This window comes from Heterocephalus glaber, unplaced genomic scaffold (genome assembly GCF_053883595.1).
Source record: "Heterocephalus glaber isolate CG9 unplaced genomic scaffold, H.glaber_assembly_v1.0 deba00000818, whole genome shotgun sequence".
NCBI classification, from domain to species: domain Eukaryota; kingdom Metazoa; phylum Chordata; class Mammalia; order Rodentia; family Bathyergidae; genus Heterocephalus; species Heterocephalus glaber.
In genome coordinates this window covers 18,120,762-18,141,736 of record NW_028258164.1, presented here as the reverse complement: position 1 = coordinate 18,141,736, position 20,975 = coordinate 18,120,762, and the positions used below count along the sequence as shown (strand labels likewise).

Genomic DNA, 20,975 nt, shown 5'->3' with positions numbered 1-20,975 from the left:
TTCTGCACAGCAAGAGGAACCACCAGCAGTGTGAAGAGACAACCCACAATGTAGGAAAAAATCTTCACCTGCTCTTCCTCAGACAAAGGTCTACTATCTCGAATCTATAAAGAACTTCAAAAGATCAGACCTCCCAAATTTAAAGACCCAATCCAAAAATGGGCATCTGAAATGAACAGATATTTCTCAGACAAAGAAGTAGAAATAGCAAATAAATACATGAAAAAATGTTCAACATCACTGGTCATTTGAGAGATGCAAATGAAAACAACGCTGAGATTCCACTTCACTCCAGATAGAATGGCTGCTATCTTGAAATCAACCAATAACAAGTGCTGGTGGGGCTGTGGGGAAAGAGGAACCCTGCTCCACTGCTGGTGGGAGTGTAGACTGGTGCAAGCACTGTGGAAATCGGTATGGAGATACCTCAAAGAACTAGGACTGGAAGTCCCATTTGACCCAGCTATTCCCCTGCTGGGGATCTTCCCCAAAGAATTAAAAGAATCATACCACAGTGATATATGTGCCCCCATGTTCATAACAGTGCGGTTTGTGATAGCTAAAACTTGGAAACAGCCCAGATGCCCATCAGCTGGAAACTGGATAAAGAAAATGTGGTTTTTTAAATAAAATGGAGCCATAAAAATGAGCCATGAAAAATGAGAAATTAGAGACATTTATAGCTAAGTGGATGCACATTGAGGCGATACTCTTAAGTGAAAGAAATAGGACACACATGTGTAAATACTGAATAGTTTCTCTGGTGTGAGAAACTGAAAGTGTAAATAAGGACTAAATGTATAATAGGTAATGTGAAATAGGAAGAAAAGGGGCAAAGGGGAAGGAAGTGGGAGGGCTAGGGGAAAGGATAGAAGGGAATGGGATTAATATGAGAAAATGGAAAAATAGGAACAAAATCTTTGTAAATAGGGAGGACTGGAGGGGTTGAAGGGAGGGCTGGGCAAGGGTGAAAAATAAGAACCAAGAGAGATTATGTAAAGGTGCAAATTTCCAATGATGAATGTCATTATATTGTACACCTAAAATGTACCAATGATTAGAATGAATAATCGATAATGTAAAATAGGAAGAAAAGGTCCAAAGGGGTAGGGGTAGTGGGAGGGGCAGGGGAAAGGAAAGAAGGGAAAGGAAAAATGATGAGAGATGGAAGAAATGGAAGTAAAGTCTTTGTAAATAGGGAAGGGTGGAGGGCGTGAAGGGAGGGCTAGGAATGGAGAAAAAATAAGAACCAAGATGCATCATGTAAAGGTCCAATTCCCAATGAGAAATGTAATTGTGTTGTATACCTACAATGGACCAATAAAAGAATTTAATACAAAAAAAAAAAAAGCCTGGGAGCAGATGACACTGTACAGAGAGCTTATGGGATGCCAGTGAAGGGGTGCTCTGTCCAGGATCATGGGAGAGTAATGAATGTGTAAAGGCTGGCAGGAAAAAGGACGCGAGTGAGAGCTTGGGAGTAGAGTCAGACAGAAGTTGACAGAAGTTGTTGCGGAGAGGTGGAGTAGGATTATGGAGTGTGGGCTGGGAGAGCATTACTAGTGCAGCGCCCTTTGAGTTGTCTGATGGGTGTGGGGTCAGATTAGAGGTTAGAGTGGTGGGGAAAAGGGAGACATCTTAATTAGGTACAGCTGTTATTTCAGCTAGTTTGTGAATGGAGAGAAACTAGGGTATCTGTTGGAGCAATCAAACCTGTGACGTTTCTTGAGGACCTTCCTGCCTCTGAGAACCGGGTGATTGTGTTTCATAGCACCGTCAGGCTGTAGGTATAGATGAGAATTTGGCTCAGCTATAATTTAAAGGGAGTTTAGTCTCTCTTTACTTTATGTTCCTGTTGTATTTCACTTTCTTCCCATATGACTTACATATTTCCTCCTCCCTGGCTCTCCATATAGAGCTCAGATTTGAAAAATTTGGTTCTGAGGCACTGACAAAAATAGAAGCCAGCAAAAGGCGTGACAACGTGTGTATGCTTTTGCCACCCATCCACTAACCCACCTGCAACTGAAATCAAATATTCTATCTCCTTCTCTTCCTCCTCCTTTTTGCTTTGAATGAATTTCACATCACTCATTACTTCAGCACTTCTCCTTTTCTCTTATGCTGATAATTTTTTCTCTGCTGGATTTTTCATTCTACTTTCTATATCTTTTCTCATCTTGTAAAAAAGCCTCTTGACTTCACATTTCCTTTGCTTCCTCAGATAACACTGACGAACTACTGCTTGCCTTTCCAGTTCCTACTCTTAACCCACTTCAGTTAGGTTTTGCTTCCATGACTCCAGAATAACAACCCTTTTCAAGGTCAACAGTGCCCTCTGTGGTGCTAAACCTAGTTGTTGTCCTCGGTCCTCACCTTAGTTAGTCTGTCAGCAGCATTTGACACTGTGATAATTCCCTTTTCATTCATGGGGTTTGCACTGTGTGCCTCTGCCCTTGCTGACTGCTGCGTCTCAGCAGCTTTTGCAAATTCCTTCTGGTAAGTTAACTTCCAGATATTTGAGAGCCCCAGGGCTCTATGCTCAGACTTCTCTGGCTGTACTCACTACCTATGATAGGCATTTCATTTAGTCCCAGAGCTTTCAATGCCCTCTGCTGCTGATTTAAAAAAATTTTCTAGCCTGGCCCCTTCCCCTAAACAGTATAGATTTTATATCCAATTGCTCATTCACCTTTTCCACCAGAATGAATGATAGGTGTCTTAATTTTCTCATTACTGAGACAAAACACCCAACACCAAAGTTAAAGGAGAAAAGGTTTATTTCGGGTCACAGTTTGTAGAGGTTTCAGTCCATTGTTGGCTGGCTTTAAGGCAGGGTGGCATGGCAGAGGGTTATCAAAGAGGAGAAAGAGTTCACGGCAGGCAGAAGGCAGCAAGAGAGCAAGCAGCAAGCTATAAGTAACAAGCAATGACCGTCTTTCTGTTCCTTATATCCTATACAGACTACCCATCCTTCGGACAGGTTATACTCACACCCATTGTGGGGCAGCCTTAATCTAGCATTGAACATTAATCAGTCCCAGCATCACACACCCTAGATCCATCCACGTTCCAAAAGCCCCACCTATGACCACATGAAGGTTTAGGGGAATATCGATATAATCCATAACAATAGGTATTTCAAGTCAACAGTGCTTATTTGTCTCTAACTACTCCTTTTGTAATCTTTTCTGACTCAGGAAATGGCACCCGTCTTTCTGACTTCTCAGGCCGGGAACTTTGTGTTCATCATTGCAAATCTTGTCAGGTCTGCCTTCAGAACAGACCCAGAACTCAATCACTTTTCAGACCTCCACTGTACAGGTCTGGGTGACGTCTCTTCTGGATTGCTGCAGTACATTCTTATGTCTCCCTGCTTCTGTCGTTGTCCCTTCTAGCTATTTTCTGTGTAACAGTTAAATTGAGTCTTTGGGCCTGTGTCCAATTGTTTCGCCCATGTTCAGAACCCTGTAGTGGATTCCCATCCCACTCAGGATCAACTCCAACACATTAGTTACTGTGTGTGAGAGCTAGCATTGATACAGAGTCCTGTGTGACTGGGCTCCCGACACTCCCTGTCCTACTCAGTTCTTCCTCCTTGGGGTGTGAACACGCTGGAATGGAGCTGGAGCCTCCTGCCTCAGACCTGTGACTGGCCTGTCTTCTCCACTGCACTCACTTCCTCCTCGAGGTCTGCATATCGTGCTCTTTTCTCACATAGCTCTTTCCTCAGATGTCACCTTCTGGATGAGGCACACTCCCTGCTGCTGCTGTAGTGCCTGCTATCCTGCACTAGCCATTATTTGACAGTGCAGCTTCATTATTTATGTCTGATTATTCTGTATTGTTATTTCCCCCCACTGGAATGTGTACTTCACGAGGGCAGTGACTTTGTTCTCTGCGTGTCTCCACTTCTAAGAATGCGTAGTTTCTGATGAGCATACAAATACTTCTTGAGTGAATGCGTTTCAGTCAGTGTCTGTCATACATATTTGTCATCTACTCTCTCTGACTTGAACCTTATAATTTATTGTTTTGCTGCTCCATCTTCTTTCCGTTGCTCTTTGGCCCTGCTCAGATCTCCTTACATTATTGACCATTTCCCCCTTATCCTCAGTTCTTTTTAGAAGCCCCCCACCATTTACATTTCTGTACCAACAACTGAACATTGTCTTGTCTAGCCAGTGTTCCTAACCAGTCCTTAGGCTTCCCGCCAGTGGTCTTAGATGCTCTTGGCTCTAGTCACTGTTGTCATTCTCCCATGTGAGCTGGGAGAATCTTGATAGCTCTAGGAGCTTCCTCCATTCTTGCTAGAGGGGAAAGGGCTCATCTAGTTATTTGCCAGATGATGCCATTGTACAGGGAGTGTTTACTTCCTAGGTCCAAAGTCTTTCTCAGTCATAAGGCCACCAGCTCATCCTCCGAAATCCACACTTGAGGTGCTCTCTGGAACGTATATTTGAAAGTCTTCAAAATTTTTTTCCCACGGTTCATACGCTCTAGTAAACCTTTATTTTTAACATACATGGTCTTTTATGTAGTATGGTCTTCTGTTCTTTGACCTTTATTCTAGTTTTTTTTTCCTTCGGTATCGGGGATTGAACTTAGGACCTTGCGCTTATGAGGTAGGTGCAGTGCCACTGAGCCAAATCCTCGGCCCTGACCTATTCTGTTTTGCTGTTCTTTAACCTATCCTATTTTTCCCAGAACTGACAGAAATAAAATAAGACTTAAATACTATGATTTAAAAATGAGCAGAGGACCTGAATAAACATTTCTCAAAAGAAATATAAAAGGCTAGTAGGTATAAGAAAATGTATTCAACATCATTTATCAGCAGAATGAGATTTCACCTTATACCTGTTGGAATGACTGTTATAAAAAAGACAAAAGATAAAAGTGTTGGTGAAGATGTGGAGAAAAAGGAGCCTTTGTATATTGTTGGAACTACAGATTAGTTCAGGCGTTATGTCAAATAATGCGGAGGTTCTCTCACCCCCCAAATAAAAAACAAAACTTGCAAATGACCCACCATTCCCACGACTGGGTTCACATCCAAAGGAAATGAATCAGTGTGTCAAAGAGACATCTGTATTCAGATGTTTACTGCAGCAGCATTAAATCTGGGGTCCAGTAGTGGGTAACGGATAAAGCAACATAAATGTCCATTAGTGGATAAATGGGTAAAGAAAATGTGGTGTATGTGTAAATGGGGATACTCCTTAGCCTTAGTAAAATAATGAAACCCTGTCATTCGCAACAGTATGGATAAACCTGTAGGATATTGTGCTAAGTTAAATATGCCAGGCATAGAAAGACAAACTGGCACGATCTCATTTCTGTGTGGAATCTAAAGAAGTTTCTGTGTGAAACTCCTAGAAGTTGAGAATAGAATGATAGTTGTCAGGGGCCAGGGTGAGAGCCAGAGGATAGAGTAGAAACTAGTCAAAAGGTAAAACATTTCATTGAGACGGGCGGAGGGTGTGTGTGTGAGGGGGAGTAAGTTCAAGAGGTCTGCCATGCAGTATGGTGATTATAGCTAATAATGGTGTGTGGTACTTTGAAAAAAATGATTAGATTTTAAGTGTTCTTATCACAGAAAGGATAAGTACGTTATGTAATATGCATGTTAATTGTTAATTAGCTAATTGAGCCATTCCAGGATGTGTGCGTAGTTCAGCACATCATGTTGTATACAGTAAGTATATACAGTTTTTACTTGTCAGTTAATTTTAAAAATGGAATTAATTTTAATATTTTGCAGGACTCTTTGTTCAACTCCTGCTTATTTTGATATGTGGTATATGTATTGAAAAATGATTATATTCCTTCCCCCAGCAAATTTGTGATGCCTCTGTTAAACTTTTATGCAGTAGACTCTGTTTTATTTATCTGTCTGCTTTTGGTGTCAGCACACTGTTACTGAGGCTTTTAGTTATGTTTCAGTATTTAGTAAGGGTAATGGTTTCTCTTTTTTTTTTTTCAGAATTGTTGGTGATGGTCTGTTTCTTTACACTTCTGTGTGATTTTGAAAAATCTTTAGTCAAGTTATAAAAAGAAAAATCTCCATTGGGTTTTTTTTCCTAGAAGAATATTAAACTGGGCTAACTGATGAGTTCATATAAATTAATATTTTATCAAAATTTTTACTTTTTTTTCCTTTAAGTTCTTTTATTGGTACATTTTAGTTATACAGTAGGTTTACATTTATCATTGGGTGCTTGTACCTGTACATGATGTATCTTGGTTCTTATTTTTTCCCCATTACCTGTGCACCCTTCACCCCCTCCACCTTTCCCTATCTACACAGACATCATTTCCATTTTTTTTCTTTTCTCATAATTTTTCCTTTCCCTTCTTTCCATTCCCCTTCCCCTCCCTTCACCCCTACGTCTTTGGACCTTTTTTCCTATTTCAAATTATCAATTATTCATTTTAATCATTTTAACCCTTATTTACACTGTCAGTTTTTCACACTAGAGAAACTATTCAGTAAAAATTTTTACTTTTTAATAGTTTAAATCCCTTTTTACTGTGAATACCAAGGATGTGTCTTCTATTAGTTAAAAAAATATGAATGATCTGTTAAATTTGTTTTGTTCCAGATATGTTTTCTTCTTTTTGCCGTTCTTTATGTTGTTTCCTACTTTATCATCACAAGATACAAGAGAAAATCAGGCAAGTAGACATGTTTTAATTAAAACTTTTATTACAGTGCCCTGTGATGTAGACACAGTATAGGGACTGTGTCAGTGTACTTTATAGTGGTAGTGTATTGAATATGTAGGTGATTGAAACCAACAGTTGCCTGGTACTAAGAACACTAAAAATAACTTCCAGGTTATTTGACTTCTTGTAGGGTCACTCTCTTACACTGTAGCCTCCTTGTTTATCACAATTCTTATGTCTAACTAGTAATAGGGCTGGGCAATTTAGTACCTGGGAAATTCCAGAATTTATGAGGATATTTGGTTCCTTGTGGCTGGCTCTCATTTTCGCCCCCACACATCCCTTTTCTGACTAGTGACCATCTTTCTCGACAGCAGTATAGAATTTATAGTCTTCACAATAGTCTTGGTATTTAATTATATAGTATACTTTTATTACTTTATATTATCCTGAGCTAGTCAGAAAGATCATTATATATCTTTATTTATTTATTTATTTGATTTTTTGAGACAGTGTCTTGCTATGTAGTTCAGGTTGGTCTTGAGCTTACTATGTAGCTCAGGCTCACCTTGAACTCGGTGATCCTCCTGTCTCAGCCTCTTGAGTTTATTCTTTTTAAAGAATGAACTTTGTACTGATTAACAGATTTTTTAGGCCAGTGTTTTATAAGTATCAAAGCAATGTCCTTTCTAATCTCAGCTATTTTCTAGAAATCACAAGATTTTCTACCTGTGGTGCTGAGCTGATAGTTGCTATATGATGCTTAAGAGTTCTATGTATTAAATAATTTTTTACTAGTATGTTATTACTTTAATTACTATCAAACATTTGAGACAAATAAGGGAGATAGTTCTTGCTCTCATGAATTACTCTAGTATTACTGGTTAGTTCTGTGGGTGCAGTGAAATACTACTTGGATTCTGTAATCTCTTAAAATCTTGAGCATCTGCACATCCAAGCTATTTTAAAAGATATTTTGGTGTATATGTGCTGCCGAAGCGAGCACAGATATTTTGGTGTAATTTCATAGATTATGGACACAGAACCTAGTTGGTAGTAGAATTTAAGTGGATATGGAGGTGTTACAACAGTTGTCCAAATTTAACAGTTGACTGGATGTAGGCACGGCAACATAAAAAGCATGTCTAAGTTCTGTGGTCGCTTTGGTTGTAAAGCTGTTCTGGGAAACCTGTAATTAAGGATGGGCCCTGGACTAGCAGAATGGCCCAGGTACACCATTGGCACTGAGGCAGAAGAGTACCCAGAACCTAAGAAGACCTAAGGAGGGAGCCCGTGAGGACATTAGGTGTAGGACGTGCAGGAGGGGCCTGGAGTGTTTTCAGTGTGCGTGTGATTGTGCAAAGGCTCTTTGGCTCTGAGTTTACGTGTGTGGGGGCAGAACAGATGATGACAGGCCTGAGAGGGAAGGAGAAGGGAAGATGACTGTCAGCGCAGCTGTTTGCTTCTTAAAAAGATACAGAGACTTGATGTTTTTATGTCTGTATTGTGAAAAGTAATTCTGAATTATTGAGGTGGTAGTATCGAAGGTAGTATAGGATGTTCAAGAGAACCTCATTATTACTGTTACTAATGACAAACTTGGATTAAGGAAGACTATAGATTTTAATTTGATAGTAAAAACTTTTATTGGGTATTACCAGAAAACTTCATTTATTAGCAGTTTTTATTTAACATGTTTAACAGTTACTGGTCCTAAGGTTCAACTGAGTTTTATTTTCTGGATTAAATATTTGGAAAATTTTAATTTATATGTGGTAGTTAATCAGGGCTTAAAAAAAAAAATCAAAGCACTTCACTCTAATCATATACCATCCTACCAGATTTAATGAGGTTTGAAGTGGGATCTTTGCTGAAGTAAACACACTACTCTTTAAAACTCTTTTCCATTCACTAATTGCTTTTTAAAGTTTATATTTTTAAATAAATTAATGAAACATTTTGTTGGAAGATAAAAGAATATTAATACTTTAAATATTTTTGCAGATGAACAAGAAGATGAAGATGCCATAGTCAACAGGATTTCGTATGTATCCTCAAATTCAATTCTATTTCTTTTTTTTTTTTTGGTGCTGGGGATCAAACTCAGGACCTTGTGCTTATGAGGCAAATGTGCCGCCACTGAGCTAAAACCCCAGCCCAATTCTTCTATTTCTATTTCTGAAGTCAGATTTGGAAAACTTAATCTAATTTTTGGAAAGAAATATGAAACAAATCTCCAATAATTTTATAAATATTAATCCTAATCTTGAAAAGCATATATAAGGAAATAAGCTTGTATAATCAAGGATTGATTATCTCCTGTTAAACTTTACGTAGTTAAGGAGCTGTCAGTTTTATCTTCAGAGAAGTTAATGAGGAAATGGGCTTGAGCTTGGGAAAAGTCTGCGCTGTTTGAGTTGTTTGCTGAGAAGGCTGTGGCTGTAGTGAACAGGAATGGAAGTAGAATACAAAAAGTTTTACCCCGTGAGCCACTGGAGAAGTTGCTGTTCTGATGCTTCACTTCGTCATGTGTAACTCCTATAAGCAGTGCACTCTCCTGTGGAATTGCCATATAGCCATCAAAGTAATGAAGTTCACTCTGATTCAGTACACTATTATCAGTTGTCCCAGGAGTGCCCATTATGGCAGAAGGGTTGTTTCAGAAGCACACACTGCACTTAGTTGTCGTGTCCCTTTAGTTTCTCTCAGGTGCAAACACTCCCTCAGTATTTTATTGACTTTGCTGACCTAGATACTTCCGAACTTTATGGGTCAGTTATTTGGTTTTTTCTGATGTTTCTTCCTGGTTACCTTCAGATTATGCCTTTTTTGTTGGAGGGGAGAGGAGAGAAGCTGAGGAAAGGAGAGGAGGGAGAAAAAAAGATCACATGTGCTTACACACACATCTAAACACATGCATCCCCACATGGTGGAAGAACATTCAGCCATAATGAGAAAGGGCTACTTATATATGCTGTAGTGTGGATGTCTTAGTTACTTTTCTCATTGCTGAGACAAAATACCCAACACCCACAGGTTAAGGGAGGAAAGGTTTATTTGGCTCACCATTCATAGAGTTTTCAGTCTGTAGTTGGTCGGCTCCAAGGCAGGGTAGCATGGCAGAGGGGCATCCGTCACAGAAGACAAGCAGCAGCAGCAGCAGCAATAAATGACAAGCCACGACTACAGCTAGTTCTGTCCCTTATATTTTACCCAGGCTAACACTCACACCCTTGATCCTAGTTGTGATTGTGAATCAACTCCAGCATCACATCTTTGATCCCAGCAGCACAAACCCTAAATCCAGCCACCTCCATAAAGCCCCACCTGTGACTGCATGAGGCTTTGGGGCTACATCTAGAAACAGCCATAACAGTGGAGGAACTGCAGAGATAATCGAAGCACACAGGAAAGGTCTCATGGTGTAACACTCTGTAAGAAAGCTGCAGTGCAGAGACATCAATCCAAAGCAGACTGATGGTGCATATGCTGAGGTGGAAGGGGCATAGGGGATGGCTGCTTCATGGGTTTTTATTTGGTGGTGATAAAATATTTTTGGAACTAGAAAGTGTTAAGAGATTATAAAACATTGTGAATGGACTAGACACTACTCAATTGTTCACCTAAATTATTTTAAATGCCCTAGGGAGGTTGGATAAGAAACAAAAACAATTGTAATTTCACACTGGGAATTCTCATTCTGTGGGTTTAAAATAGGCATCAAAGTTGGTGTTTTATTTTATTTTATTTTTGGTACCTGGGATCGAACTCGGGACCTTGCTCTTGCAAGGCAGGCAGTGGAACCACTGAGCTAAATCCTTGGCTGGTGTTTTAAGTTTATAGGGTTAGCTGGGGTGGTGATGCATGCCTATAATCCCAGAACTTGGGAGGCTGAGGCAGGAGGCTCAAGGCCAGCCTGAACTGCATATCGAGACCTTTCCTCAGAAAACAAAAACAAAAAAACAAACAAAAATTATAGGATTAGGGTATTTTAGTTTTGTTTGTAGCATGGTGACGTTTGTGAACATTCTTAAGTGGATCATCATGATTCCTCTATGTAAATTACTGCTCCTGTAAAAACAATACATTTCCTTTACTTAGAAAAAAGCCACCTGGTGGGGAGGCTGGGGGTGGGCATCAGAGCTCAGTGGGAAGAGGTGTCCCTGTGGTAGATAGTCGAGAACAGGAGTCACTTGGACAGGAGGCGTGTGTCTGTGAGGCTGAGTCAGTGTGATGGGAGATTGACTAGTTGTGGTACGGAGAGTGGATTCGTTCAAGAGAATGGGAACCAGGTATAATCAGGGGAAAAGGAGAGAACAGAAGCACTGAGTTATTGGGTTAGAATGGGACATATCCGCACAACTCATGGTTCTAACATCTGGTGAGTCACAGAACTCAGTAGAAAAGTGTGGGTATGTGTGTGTGTCCTATGTGCAGAGCACGCTTACACCCCTGGCTCTACTCAGGCCCAGGAGCACTGGCAGGCACAGCTTTCCAACAGCACTCAGAGCTCCATGGCCAAACACAGCCCTCCACTGAATGGAGCCAGGCGTCTCAGAGAAGAGGCTGAGTCCAGGGCTGCAGAAGGGAGAGGCCCAGACTAATTTGTTAGGCCTGGTCGTGTAGAACACAGCGAGTGCTCATAGGATGGTGGGGTTGCATTGTAGGGAGCTGAACCCTAAGGACTCTCACACCAGCCTGGGGACACCTTGAGCGTCAGAATAAATAATGCGAACGGATTGAAACACACTGGACACAGTAAAACAATCTTGAGCCTATACTAATGAAATTGTAAACAAATAAAGTGAAAGTTTGACAAGAAGAGGCTGTTTTCCTCATGTCAAACTTCCCTTCTCACAGAATACTAATTAGAGAGTAGAGCAGCTCCAGAGTAGAAGTGTTGATCAGGGGTCAGAGCTTCTAAGAAGCTACTGCAGCAACAGAGACGAGGGGCATGGGCCAGTGTGGCAGGAGTGGAGACAGAAGAGAGGGTCCGTAGGGCACACAGTAACCCCTGATCCGCTTGCTGGCCTGTGGGGAGGAGCTGAAGCAGTGCTTCTGTGATGCTCCTGCCTGGTGGACATGTCAGTCTCCACATGGCCTAACTGAGGTCCTCATTTCCCTTTCACTCTGCTTCACTGGGGCCTTCTGCCTCTCAGGGACATCAGCCCCACTTCTGGATCAGGCCCAAAGCCTCGGAGTCACCTTGTCCGTCCCTCCCTCCCTGCCTCCCTCCTTCCCCTTCTCCAGCTCCAGGCCAGGAGTCCTGTTGGTTCTGCCTTCAGGATCTGACTGCTCTTCTGTCTCCACTGCTGCCACGCTGGCCTGTGCCGCTTGTCTCTGTTGCTGCAGTAGCTTTTTAGATGTTTCTTTGCTTCTGTTCTTGTTTATGATCCAAACAGCAGCCAGATTGTGCCTCTCTTCCGCTCAGAGCTCTACAGGGGCCTTGTGCCACCCAAAGAGACAGCCACAGTGCTCATGGTGGCCCCAAGGCATTGCATGATCTTCTCCATGGCCATCTGGTCCTTTGTTACTCAAGTCCAGCCACGCCACAAGTTGCATGTGCTTTCAAACTTGTTTGCCCACAGTGTATTTTATCAGCTATCCCATTCTCTCACCCCCTTCAGTTTTGTTTTTGCTTTGTTTTTTCTCTAAATCTCAACTTTTCAATGAGCCCTACCTCGACTGCCATACTTATTATTGAATCCATATGTCCTCCCCATCTCCAGTCCTCCTTACCTTGCTTCATGTTTCTGAAGCACCAATAGCCTTTATTATACACTCACATTTAATATTTCATTGTTTATTGTCTAACTGTCCCTCTGCATTGTAAGCCCTTTGAGAACAAGAATATTTGGTTGTATTGTTCACCATTCTAAAGTGCCTCCAACAGTCCTGGCGGCATGGAGTCAAGGACTCCATTGTCATCTCCCTGGTGAATGAGCACCACCAAAGACTCGCTGAGTCAGGGTCTCTGGTGTGTGTGCTCACAGAAGCCCTGGGGGTGATTCTGGTGGTGTAGTGGTTGCTTCACGGTAGTCTTGATGGTGTGCTGGGCACTCCAGGGGTGTTCTGATGATCCCACTGGTGAAGAACCACAGATCGAGAATGAGGGATTGGGAACCTAACTCATACAGCATATGTTTAGTGATTAGCTCGGTGGAGACATCAGCATTTTACAGATGAGTGGAATCTCACACTGAACCGTCAGAACAGGGGATGTTGCAGAAGTTGGGGAAAGAATTTCAAGAAGGAAACAGTGCTTGTGACCTTGAAATACTATAGAAGGTCAGGTTCAGATTGCATCTGAACAATATCTGATGAATTTGTTTACAAGAAGAGCCTTTTTACCACTACAATGAGGAGCAGAAATCCTAATGCAGAAAGTTAAGATAAACATTGATATAGAAGTAAGATGATGTGTTATAAGTTTACTTAGAAAGCTTTTGGAAAGAGCAGAAATTCCTGAGGAAGTTTATCCTCTAAGAGTCAGAAGCTAGAGGAGAAGCTGACATGGAAGGTGAAGAGTGTAGTCACCCGTGAAGCAAGGTCCTTGGTTCCAGCAGGAGTAGCTGTGGCAGGAGAACCACGGTGTCCACTGGTGGCTCTGTCTGGTCATGAATATAGAGGGAGTTTACCCTTCTTTTTCCACTCAGGTATTTTCTCGGGCTAAGGAGCTGTGGGGCCATGGTAAAAAGCTTGGGAAGAGCCTGACAGTGATCAAGAACAGGAACAGAGATCCAAGATATAGGGCCTAGCATTTTGTCAACTGAAAGTATGTGACAGCTTTGTGGAAAGTTAGCAGAGGTTAAAGGTGGCCTTGTTTTAATTCATTATCATTTTGCAGAGATACTTTATGGAATGATTTGGAGATGATGGCTCTGTTGACACTAATTACAGTCAACATCTAAGAGTAGGCCTGCATTAGCTCATGGAGACGAGAAGGGCTTCCTTTCTGATTGGATTAGGGAGATGGTCACAAATGTCAGGTATCTGGGAAGGCACTTTTGTTTTGCTGCCACCACAATGGCAAGAGATGTATTGCCCTGAAGATGTAAGTTTTATAAAGTAGTGCTCCACTTTGGAAGGGGACATTTCTGAAACTGCCCTTCAGTTCTGAAAGGGCACTTTTCAGACTGCTCTGCTACTATGCTTTTTAAACTCAGGGCCTTATTTTAAGCAACCCTCTGACAGCATTAACTTCACTGTGTTTTCTGATCTTTCTGGCGTCTCTGGGGCCAGTCACAACAACAAAGTGGAACAGATTCTAGTCGCTTTTGCTGAAAAAGCAAGCATTATACTTATGGTAACCATGTATTTAGGATTTTCTGGTCCTTGTGACTTTGCCCTATACACTAACTCTTTTTGTCAGATCATAGGTTCTGGGTTTTGATGTGGAAACTGTTGGCCTTTGTTGCCAGGCATGTGAGAAAGTGAAGAAGAGAGAGGTGCAGGTAGGTGAGAGTTGAGGAATGCTTCACAGGGCAAATGGCAGTGGAGGTTTGCTGGGAGTTGCTGTGTGAGTTTGCCATGCAGAGTATGTAGAGGGTACCCTAGGGAGAGAGCACCCTGTGCAGAGAGGTGTGGGACCCTGAAGAGGTGTTTGATGTTTAGGAAATGAAGAAGGTAGGGAAACAAGTGTGTGTCAAAATATGTCCCAGTCAAAGGATCCTGGGATAGCAGTCCAGGGCCTGGAGTGGTGGGAGTTTGGATTTGAACCTGGCGTGGGCATTGGAAGGAATGATCGTGATCTGGACAGCGTTCTCATTTGCTTGGAGAAGGGTGCTGAGACCACCACCCTCAGAACTGGCCCTGAACCTGAGGCAGGACCTGGCCCTCTGCTTTTCCAGGACGGGTGCTGTCCCCTCAGTAGAGCTGATTCCTAATGCTTGTCTCGGATTTACTGAACACAGGAGGTTTCCTGGTCCTTTGGCTTTTAAGTAGGAATACACTTCTGATTATTGCCACAAGATGGCATTGGCCTCAAAGTTGCTGTAGTATTTTGGGCATTTAGTGTTATTCTTTTTCCTCTTGCTCTTTTTTACTTTTATTTTTATTTTTTTTGGTAGCAGGGATTGAACTCGGGACCTTGGGCTTGCGAGGCCGGCGGTAGAACCACTGAGCTAAATCCCCGACCCGACTCTTAGATTTTCTTACATTTATTTTTACATTCTTCCAAAATTTAGTGGAATAGATATTAAAGTTTTATCTCTAAAGTTAGTGAAGTTTTCTTTGCCATTTTATTCCTTTAAAATGTTAAAAATTAGTATTTGTCATAACCTTTTAAATATTTCAGAAATGTATGACTGAGGAAGTGAAACCCCCTTACAGTCCCACTGTCCTGTGGTTGGGACTGTTACACAGTATGCTGAATTTTTTGTGTGCTTCTCTTTTCTTTTCTTTTTTTTTGGTACTGGGGATTGAACTTGGGATCATGCGCTTTCGAGGCAGGTGGCGGACCCACTAAGCTAAATCCCTGGCCCTTCTTTTCTTAATTATATACATGTTTTTTTGGGGGGGTGAGGGGGGCATGTTTTATGTTTATTGCCCATGTTTGTCTTCAGTTTGATTTGTTGACTTAATTTATTTTAGGTATTTTCCATATTTGAGCTATCTTATTTTTAAAAATGACAAAAGTAGCATTGTTAGTGTTGTTTTAATACTGCAGTATTGTTAACAGTTCCTTGCTATTTGGTACTGTTATTTAACCTTAGCTCCTTATAAGAGCTATCTGGCCAGCAGCTTCCCCCTCAACCCCTCCCTATAGCCATTTTATTTATTTATTTACAGGAATAATTTTTTTATAAATAACAATTTTAACTGCTTATATTTGGATGGTAGAATAATAAATGATTTTTTGATTTCCTCCTTCTTGATCATTTATAGTTCTTTTATTAACATGTATTAGTTGTATATATTAATGGTGTTCAGTGTGATATTTCAACATGTATAAAGCATGCACTGTCCCATTGGGGTAATTGGCATTTTCCTATCCTTGTTGTGAAGTAACCATTTTAAATTAATTTGTTTTCCAAGTGTTGATTTGCTTTTACAAGTGTTTTTTTTTTTTGTTTTTTTTTTTTACCTGCAACAGTTGTTGCATTGCTGTTAGTATGCATTGTTAAAGTTGTTAATTCAGTGCCATTGTGGAATGAAAACTTAAAAGAGGAGTGCACCACTGTTGTAGAATGTGTGAAGAGCCGTACCTTCAGCATGTGTGTCTTCTAGTCTCCTTGTGAGAGTTAATGGCTTTGTCAGGGAGCCAGGTTGTGAGAGTTTGCACAGTTCAACACTGGGATTACATCTGATTTGTGGTCTCTCAACTGCATATATTTAATGAGATTCTGATGTGCTTTTTTGATTAAAAATTGGAAGAGTTTGTGCTCTTTGCTCTGTTTCCATGTCCCCTGCTTTTCCAGACACAAGTGACCATGGCTTCTCTCTCTTGCAGGTTGTTTCTGAGCACCTTCACTCTTGCTGTTTCAGCTGGGGCTGTTCTGCTTTTACCCTTCTCAATAATCAGCAACGAAATCCTGCTGTCTTTTCCTCAGAACTACTATATTCAGTGGCTGAATGGCTCCCTGATACATGGTTAGTATATGTTGCTTAATGTAATCATGATTCATATTTTAATTTTTTTACTGCACAGTATTTTTAGATTTTTTTCTGTTTTTAATTTCCTTCATAGTTTACAACTTCCTCCAGTAAACTTTTGGGGTCCTTAGTAGAGTTAGAAAATGGGATTTGACTTAATATTCTTGTTATTAGTTGTGACTCTTTCACTTAATCAAGAAGCAGTTTTTAGATTTACTCTGATATGAACAATACATTTTCATATAAATATTTAGGGAGAGAATTTGGTTTATCTGTTTATGTCAGAAGACCTCATTCTCCATTGATACCTGGAAAACCAGAGCCCATAGTTCCTGTTAGGTTTTCTATTAGATTCCTTCATCATTTAAAAATATATAATAAGAGAGGAAAAATATACTCCATCAAGTACAAATATTAATGTGATTTAAGAAAAATAATGACTGACTTAGTGTGGATAACAAGGTTTATTGCTTTGAAGCCAAGAAAACCTGGCCTCCAGTTTCAGCTCAGCTATTCTCTAGCACACTGGGGAGTCACCTGTCATTGTCTGTATCAGCTAGATCCACAGCGGAACAGATTTAATATAAAATATATATGGTATATAAAAGATTTACTAGATAGGCTTAGATTGACTACCTGCAGAGTCAGGTATGGAAGAACCAAAAAGGCCACCTGCATGCTGAAGATCCAGAGGATCCATGAAGAGTCTAAGGTCTGGAACTCACTGCAGAGTCCTGTGTGAGTTCATATCAGGAAGCTAGAGGGTCTGCACTAGAAGGCTGAAGAGTCTGCACTGGAAGCCCAGAGACAGATGTCCAAAGGTGATGGTGAAGACTGGAGCTCCTCCAAAGAAGCAGAAGTGAGACTTCCTTCTTGCCTTTTTAATTCCATGCAGGCTGCACACCTTTTGGTTGGTGCCTCCCACACCCAGGGTGGGTCTTCTGTCTTGAGTAAGTCCATCATCCGCACACTGTGCTAAACCAATCAGCAGGGTGTTTCTTATTCAGGTTGACACTACAGTTCACTGTCATGGTGTCTGACCTCGGTTTCCTCTTCTCTTAGTATCAGTAAAACTCACCTTACAGCTTGTTTTAAGAAATATACCTTGGGCTGGGAATTAAGCTCAGTGGTGCTGCCATCTGCCTTAAAAGCACAAGGTCCTGAGTTCAATCCCCAGTACAAAAAACCCCCCCAAAACAACTATATATACATATATATATGTATATATAGTTTATATATATATAGTTTATATATATATAAATGTTTCTTAATAGGTATTAAGGTGGTAGCTATTATTATAGTTATCTAGGCTGGGATAGTTTTTTCTTTATTCTTTGAAGAGTTTTACTATTTTTTATGTATTAATTTAGTTTGGGTATACTGAACTCTTCTCACTTAGAACATGCTGGTATAATTCTTTTATAATTATCTATTAGCATTGATTATAACTTTCAGAATTTTTATGTATTTCTTGTTCATCTTGCCCATACTGTCCCCATTTTGTTAGTATTAATTTTTGTGGCTGGTTACTATAATGTTATTAGTTATTTTATGAGTGTCATTAGTTATTGGTGCTATTAGTGTTAATCGTTAATTTTATTATAGATGTGTAATTTGATAGATATATGGTAAGTTAGATGCATTTTTTAAAAATATCAAAGACAAGTGACAAAATTAGGACATCTCATATCCTGACATTTTCATATGGACCCAAATCATTTTCCCCCATACCAATGAAGAAACATTTCATCATGAGTGAAGGCAGTCTTTTTGTGAAACGTATCTTGAAAAATAGTTCTAGTATTTGCTGTGTATTTCAATTCCTGCATGCCATTTTTAAAGGTAAAAGTTTTCTGCTAATTTTTTTCTTCTTTGAGTTAATGAAAATATCCTCCTTTAACAATACTTAGGTAACTTGTCATTTGACCTAGAAAAAATATATCTGTAATATCTTGTTTCCATTCAGTTTATAGTGTAGGTCATTGAATTTGGAATTCCAGCATTGATATAAAGAAGTGGAAGAACTTGCCTATTTGTCTGTGATCATGACTCACTGCTTGGGTTATGAAAGGCTTTGCTGCCTTAGACTGATGTAACTTCTCTTTTAGTTTGATGCATGTTCTTGATGTAGTAATCCAAAAGAACAGGGAAATGTTTTCCATGCTGGTCAGTGTTCTTTGAAAACATTTCAGTAGCTGTAACATGAGCTGGGTGCATATGTGCATTAACCTAGTGGTCTTCAGAGGTCCTCTGATGGACCCAAGGAGTGGGACCGTTTAGTCTTCCAGTGACTTAGTACATGGATTTTTTTCAGGTCTGAAATAGACAGTGGTTGAGTTGTCCCTGAGGTACTGTGTGGCTCCATCATCTTTGTGCAGCACTTTACTTAACTGTGCTTCTGTTGTTGGGTACCTAGAGGGCTTTCCAATTGTAATTACTATTTGGGTTCTGGTAATTTCCTTAGATGATAATTAGGATGAAAATTATAAGGCTAATGAATATTTGTGCCAAAATATTTTCTAGAATTACCTGTTTATATTCTAACAGAGGTTGAAGGTGCCTTTTGGCTTTAACCAAAAACTCAGCAACATTGAATATCAGTGTCTTTAAAATGTTTATATGAATGGAAAGTGGTTTTCTCATTTTAATTAAAAAAATTTTTTAGTTTGGTAGGACATTTTAATTTTGTTTTGTAAAAGATATAAAAACATCTATTACATATATCTATAGAAGTATGCATGACATACATCTGCATACATATAGATATATGTATTACATATATCATCTATTAATTATATCTGTGTATTACATCTATGTTACATCTATGTATTACATATCTATAATCAGCTTTTCTTCCAACTTCTATAAATGTTTTTCTAGTTGTTATTTTGCATTTTAATTTTATTTGCTCTTTTTATTTCCAGAATTTTCATATATTTATATTGTCTGGCCTTTTTCTTCATTTGGTTTCCCTAATTATCTTTGTGTTTAGAAGATCCTTTCCTGTCCTGAGATGTGATGGAGACTCACTTTTTTCTTTTCTTTTTAATGGTTTGGTTTAAACTTAACTATTTAATCCATCTGGAATTTATACATGTAATGTTTTTTCTTTCATCCCTTCCCAAAGTTAGGTTATTGTCCCAGTACCATGAATTGAATATTTCTTCTTTTCTCTACTGCTTTTTAATGCTGTATTTTTTAGTTAGTAAATTATTACATTAGAGTCTTTTAAGTGAACAGTTTTTAGAGTCAGATAGCTCTGGGGTTTGAATTTCAGCTCAGTATTTTATTAACAGCAACTTTCAGCAGTTTTTTCCTATGTTCAGCCTTTTATCTATAAAATGGACATAATAAAGCCTAGTTGTTAAGAGTTTTTATATGGGGTTATGGGGTGAATGCAGTATGTATATAGTGTCTACTACTTACTTAGTCTAATGCCTGGTCCAGACTAAACAAGAAGCAAAGGCTGGGTCTCACTTCCTGTTCCTTCCCACTGGTTTGTCTGTCTGTCTTTTCATATGCCAATGCCAATTTTTTTTTTTTTTTTTGTATTGGGGATCGAAGCCAATGTTGTTTTAAAGACTATAGTTTTGTAGGACTTTTTATGTTTTAAATTTTAAGTTAACACCTTTTTTGAAGATTTTCATAAGTAATGCATACATTCTATTTCTGTCGCATACAATTTTTTTTTTTTCTTTTTTGGTAGCAAGAATCAAACTCAGGGCCTCACACTTGCCAGGCAGGTTTTGTACCGCTGAGCTACATCCCCAGCCCTGTCACATATAATTTGGAGACATGATGATGCTAAGGAAATTTGTTCTTGTTTCTTATAAATAAGGTGTGTGTGTGTGTGTGTGTGTGTGTGTGTGTGTGTGTGTGTGTTTGTGACTGTTTAAAGAAAGACACATTGGGCTGGGGATTTAGCTCAGTGGTTTCACTGCCTGCTGCGCAAGTTCAAGGACCCAAGTTCGATCCCCGGTACCAAAAAAAAAAAAAAAGTTGAAAAAAATAAAGAAAGATGCATTGGATTTGGAAATTTGGAAACCCCAAATCACAGCTAGCAGCAGCTGTATCCAGGTTGGCCTCAGTGAGTGGAAGTCCATGTTGCTGAGCCTATGCTGAACTTCCATTTCTGCCACCATGGTCACTATGTTCTTGAGCCCACTGGATGATGATGATGGGATGGCTGGGGAAGGGGAGGGTACTTGTATCTATAGTCCTCTTGTCTTTTGGGTCATCCTGTCTTCTTGATTATTAAAAATCCTCCTTTGTGTGGAGGGAGGTATCCTTTGGTGAGCATTTACATGGGACTCAGTTATCTTTACCTTTTCTTTTGTCCATTCAGAGAAATTTGTCTACGTCACTTCTATACCTGATTTCCTTGTCACCAATTTTCCAATTATGTTTCTTCCAAATCTCAGGCCATCTAGTCAAACCGTTGGGCACAGCCCATTAGATGGTATATAATTGCATATTTGACCATTTCTCTTGCCAAGTGAAAGGAATATCCAGATTTGCTGCCCATTGTTCTACCCCCTAAGAGGATTTTCCTTGACCTCTTCCCTTCAGGGATGCCCTGGAGAGCAGCTGTAGTGCTATAGCTGTCCTCTTTCAGGTGGTACCTATAACCCAGGCCCAGGTCTGCTCTTTATCTGCCGTCTGATCTTAGGGAACTCCTGTGAAGCCAGTAGATGCCAGTGGGGAGAGAGGAG

The 20,975-nt window shown here is 39.9% G+C and overlaps 1 protein-coding gene across 3 annotated transcripts in view; it reads left to right on the top strand.

The window, feature by feature from the left end:
* Positions 1–20,975, top strand: part of Lmbr1 (limb development membrane protein 1) — a 149,679-nt gene that overhangs the window by 34,616 nt on the left and 94,088 nt on the right. For 2 of the 3 annotated variants that reach the window (XM_087207840.1, XM_004860331.3), the window contains exons 2-4: positions 6,606–6,678; positions 8,674–8,713; positions 16,121–16,260. In XM_087207840.1, the coding sequence (XP_087063966.1) occupies positions 16,258–16,260 (3 nt within the window). In that variant the 5' untranslated portion in view covers positions 6,606–6,678; positions 8,674–8,713; positions 16,121–16,257. The remainder of the gene's footprint in view (positions 1–6,605; positions 6,679–8,673; positions 8,714–16,120; positions 16,261–20,975) is intronic. The other variant, XM_087207839.1, reaches the window with a different exon arrangement.